The 4116-nt window shown below is 42.8% G+C and overlaps 1 protein-coding gene across 1 annotated transcript; it reads right to left on the minus strand.

Annotated features, from left to right (window-relative positions):
• Positions 1–1337: 1337 nt before the first annotated feature.
• LOC105356323 (lysophosphatidic acid receptor 6-like) lies at positions 1338–2246 on the minus strand. The gene has a single exon (XM_011487215.1). It carries the CDS (start codon positions 2244–2246, stop codon positions 1338–1340), a length of 909 nt encoding a protein of 302 aa, XP_011485517.1.
• Positions 2247–4116: the final 1870 nt, after the last annotated feature.

Here is a 4116-nt window from a genome sequence, read left to right on the forward strand (position 1 = left end):
TCACCACCAAAGCCGCTGGCAACTAGACTGTGTCCACCGGCTACTAGACTGTGTCCACCAGAAAATAGACTGTGTTTGCCAGCACCTAGACTGTGTCCACCAGAAAATAGACTGTGTTTGCCAGCACCTAGACTGTGTCCGTCGGCAACTAGACTGTGTCCGCCAATGCCATTAGCAACAAGTCAGTGTCTGCTGTGGTTGCATCCATAACTATTTTTCTTTTAGCATCCAGTGTCCAGCATCAATATGAGTGTGGGGGGGGGGTTGCTGGTGTGGACAGGTTCCCAAAATGTGGCAGGGCATTTTGAATGTTTTACAATATTCTTTTTTTGTTTTTAATTTAAAAAGGATTTTATGTTCAGCATTTTGAGTTACATACGAATGAAAAATGCTTTATGAATAAAGTTTGATGTGATTTGAACAGATTACATAACTGAAGGTGTTTAGCAGGTTTGGTATAAAACCACAGACACTGAACAGAGAAGCTGTTCTCCGCACAGGGAGGAAGATGAAGAATCTGAATGTTTTCAGACAGGAACTGATCCTCACAGCCAGCAGTAGAAGATCTCCATCAGTCCATCGCTGCAGACAGGTCAGGTTTTTTTCACGGTGAAACTACGTAGAAATGTTGTCAGTCACTTTTATTTCTGCCTCTTTTCCACTGTAGGTGTTAAGTCAGACCTTTTTAGTTGCTGTATGGTTCTTTTTCACTTCTTAATGACAACAATGTTTAGGTAAATATGGACTGTTGAGCTGTCCACATCCTGTTTCCATGGTAACAGTGCAGACATGACAGGAGGATTCGTCAATGATGAGAAACGTGTGGACAAAGAAAACCCATCATGGCCGTCCTCATGTTCCCATCGGACCTTTCACCCCCGTTCCAACAACCAAACACTCCTGTGGGAATAGTTAACCAGCAGTATCAGAAGATTCTTTATTACATTAAAAAAGACAGAACATTAAAACATAACTAAAACATGTAAGTACTCATTTCTTATTTCATTTTTATGTATTTCATATTTGAGCATGGTGTAAGCGGCATAATGCCCTTTGGGGTGTCCATCATCTGAAATGACTGGACTTTGTGTAGAAGAAACGTCCTTCATTTTTTGTTGGACAGCGTGATGGAGACCTCATCTGGCATGTTCCCTAACCCCTAACTAACTAGTTTTAATGCTCCGGTGGACGCTGTATCGTCTATCTATCTATGAATCAGCTGTTGTCATGGCTCTCCAGCTTTTCTTAACACGGATCATCGAGCTGGGATTTATCCTTAAGTTTTAAAAAGATTTTAAAAAATGTTTGAACGTGGTCATTGAAGCTCATAGGAATCATCATCCAGAGTTCTTCCTGCAAACAGACAGTTTTCCGGTTCGGTGCAGAAACAGCAGCGGCAGAACCAGACTGCTGGGCACCGTCAGGCAGATTGATGAGTCCGTCAACACACAGGAGTATTCAGAATGAACAGAAATCAGACTTTCTAACCCCAAACAGAGGATAAGCCCAAGAAACCGAAGGATCAGCGCCACCAGAATGAACAGAATCATATTGAAAGCCCTTTGCTTGGTCGGGTCGACCTTCCCCTGGTTCCTGCCCATCTCCCTTGGTCTTTTGCGGGTCAAAACCCAGAGAGCAGACAGGCAGCAGAAGAGAATGACAAATATACAGACGGCTAAGGATGACAGAAACAAGGCGATGGGAAAGTTTGGCAAATACAATTCCATGGTCCCCACCCAGCACAAGGACTTCATCCAGACAAGGACGCTACAGATGTTCCTGATCCAGATCCCGTGTCTCCTGCTCAGCTGCATGTATTTGATGGGGAAGACTACAGCCAGGTAGCGGTCCACACAAGTCAGGACATGAAATACAGCTGCTGCAGGAAAACAGACACTGAACAGAAGGATTCCTGCCAAGGCCAATGCCTCATTTCCGTGGAAGTTGCTCAGAGTAAACAGGATGGATCCAAAAACGTTGATGATCTCAAAGACGGCCATGTTGTAGGTGAAGAAGTCGGAGTGGCTCATTGTCTCCCGGGCAGCGGCCGAGCACTGCCGCCTCCATCGGCGGACACCCGTGGACAGGATGAAGACGTAGAGCGGGAGGAGGACCACGTTGATCAGGGTGTAGGTGGTGTAGGCAGCGATGCTGCCCACTGAGCTGTGGCATGCTGAGAAAAAATAAGCGATGGAGGCATTGAAGGGCGGATGAAAGGCACGGGACGGGGAGAAGTTGGTGGACATTCTTGCTAGCGACAGAAAGAGGAGTTACACTGAACCAAAATCACCAAGACTGGAAACTAAGCAACTTCAGTCCAGAGACCGTAAACCAGAACCGCCCTTCCAGTTTGGGTTGAGATGGTTTCTGTTCTTGATAAACGCCTCTTCCAAAACTTTCAAAACAAATATCACCGGTCCATTTTCTAATGTCTAAAATGTGTTTGTTGACATTGAAATAGTTTGACTCTGGTCAACAGGAACATTCAGGAAACATCCAGAGATTGACCAGCCGATGCTTAGACTGTTGGATTTTTCATTGGTTCCACTGACGGTTGAGGAACCGCTTTGAAGGTTCCAGCTGTGGTTCCTTCAGGAGTCCAAGTCAGTTTGAGCGGGGTGTGTGGTGGACCGGCGCTCCTGTAATGCTGTTACAAAGAAAATAGATATCATGAAGACATCAGAGCAATACATTACCACGCAGGACGAATTCAGACATTCTGAGTCTGTAAAGAAAAATAGATATGAAACTCAATCTACAGAAAGATTGGAAGCCTCCTTGACTTATAGTTGATTAGAATCAAAATGAAAGGACCAAATGTCTGGGTGATAAAACGATGGGTTTTCTCAGATAAACTTATAAAATTATTTGCTTTTTCTGTCATTTGAAACATATTTTTGATCTCCTTCTATAGAATTGTTTAAATCCAACACAGACACAAAAATGACTTTTCAAGAGAAAGCCGGCGGAGCGGCAGAACACGGGTGAGTCCGACCTCGTCAGCAGGCAGATGAAGGTGAATCCTTCTGCAGACTCCCACTCCAACAAGACACATGCATTTATACCAAAATTCTGACTGCAATAAACAGAAAAAAGAGGCTTTGCATATCATGAAACCACCACTGAGCAAATATTTAAATCTAACCTGACAGTTAAGACAGATGAGAGCTGACTTAAGTACACATAAACGTGTTTGTGACAGAAATCTAAAACCCCAGATCATCCACATAAAGCAAGACAAAGAAAAATCCACATCAAGTATTTTCTTTTTTATGTTTACCTCCAATGCGTTGGAAGTTGGTCTTGGTCTTAGAACCCGGTCTTCTTCGGGTTCTCCCTCACTCAGAACAGTTACAGGACTTTTGGATTTTAACTGGACTCTACCAACTCTGTGGGTATTTAAACAAAACCTTGTTGAATTTGTTCTGCGTCAATGTCCCAAACGTTAGTCTCAGTTTGGTCCATCAAGGAACCAGAAGAGTTCTACTCTCAGGTTTGAGGAGGTTTGTGTGAAGAAGTCAACTAGAAACCCCTTCAGGTAAAGGACTAAAGCTGGGTAGACGTCAGCACAAAAATATAATATAAATACAAGGGGGTTTGCATGAATATATACCTCCCATGTCCAGAGCTACATAAACCCCTGTGGTACCAGTAACATCTGTCCACCACTAGAGGGCCTCAGCTCTCATCTGTTTGATCAGCTGCTGGACAGGACAAGTTTACAGTAATAAATAGAGAAGTATATAAATCACAACAAATGAACAAGTGAGCAGTGAACCAACAAACATTTAAATAAATAAGGTGGGTGGAGTTGAATTATTCTGTCCACAAGACAGCAATAACTAGCAAACGCATTTGACGTGGCTGTGGTCTTTTATCAAACAACACATGGTTGACTGCGGGTTCATTGATAGTTTATTGAACAGGACGATGTCCGTCACCAACGATCACAGAGAAAAACAGGGTTTGTATCAGTTAATAGAACTGTCCAAGTCATCATTGTGAATGAAAACCAACTTCTCTGGTTAAAGGTTAATAAATGAAACATAAATCATAATAGAAATAAAGCCAAACAGTTAAAAAATGAGACGTAATGAAAAATATTTAATATTTAAT

This window comes from Oryzias latipes, chromosome 18 (assembly GCF_002234675.1).
Source record: "Oryzias latipes chromosome 18, ASM223467v1".
NCBI classification, from domain to species: domain Eukaryota; kingdom Metazoa; phylum Chordata; class Actinopteri; order Beloniformes; family Adrianichthyidae; genus Oryzias; species Oryzias latipes.

What these genes read in the sequence shown, in the direction of transcription:
- LOC105356323 (XM_011487215.1), bottom strand. Translation starts at nt 2,246, where the DNA reads ATGTCCACCAACTTCTCCCCGTCCCGTGCCTTTCATCCGCCCTTCAAT.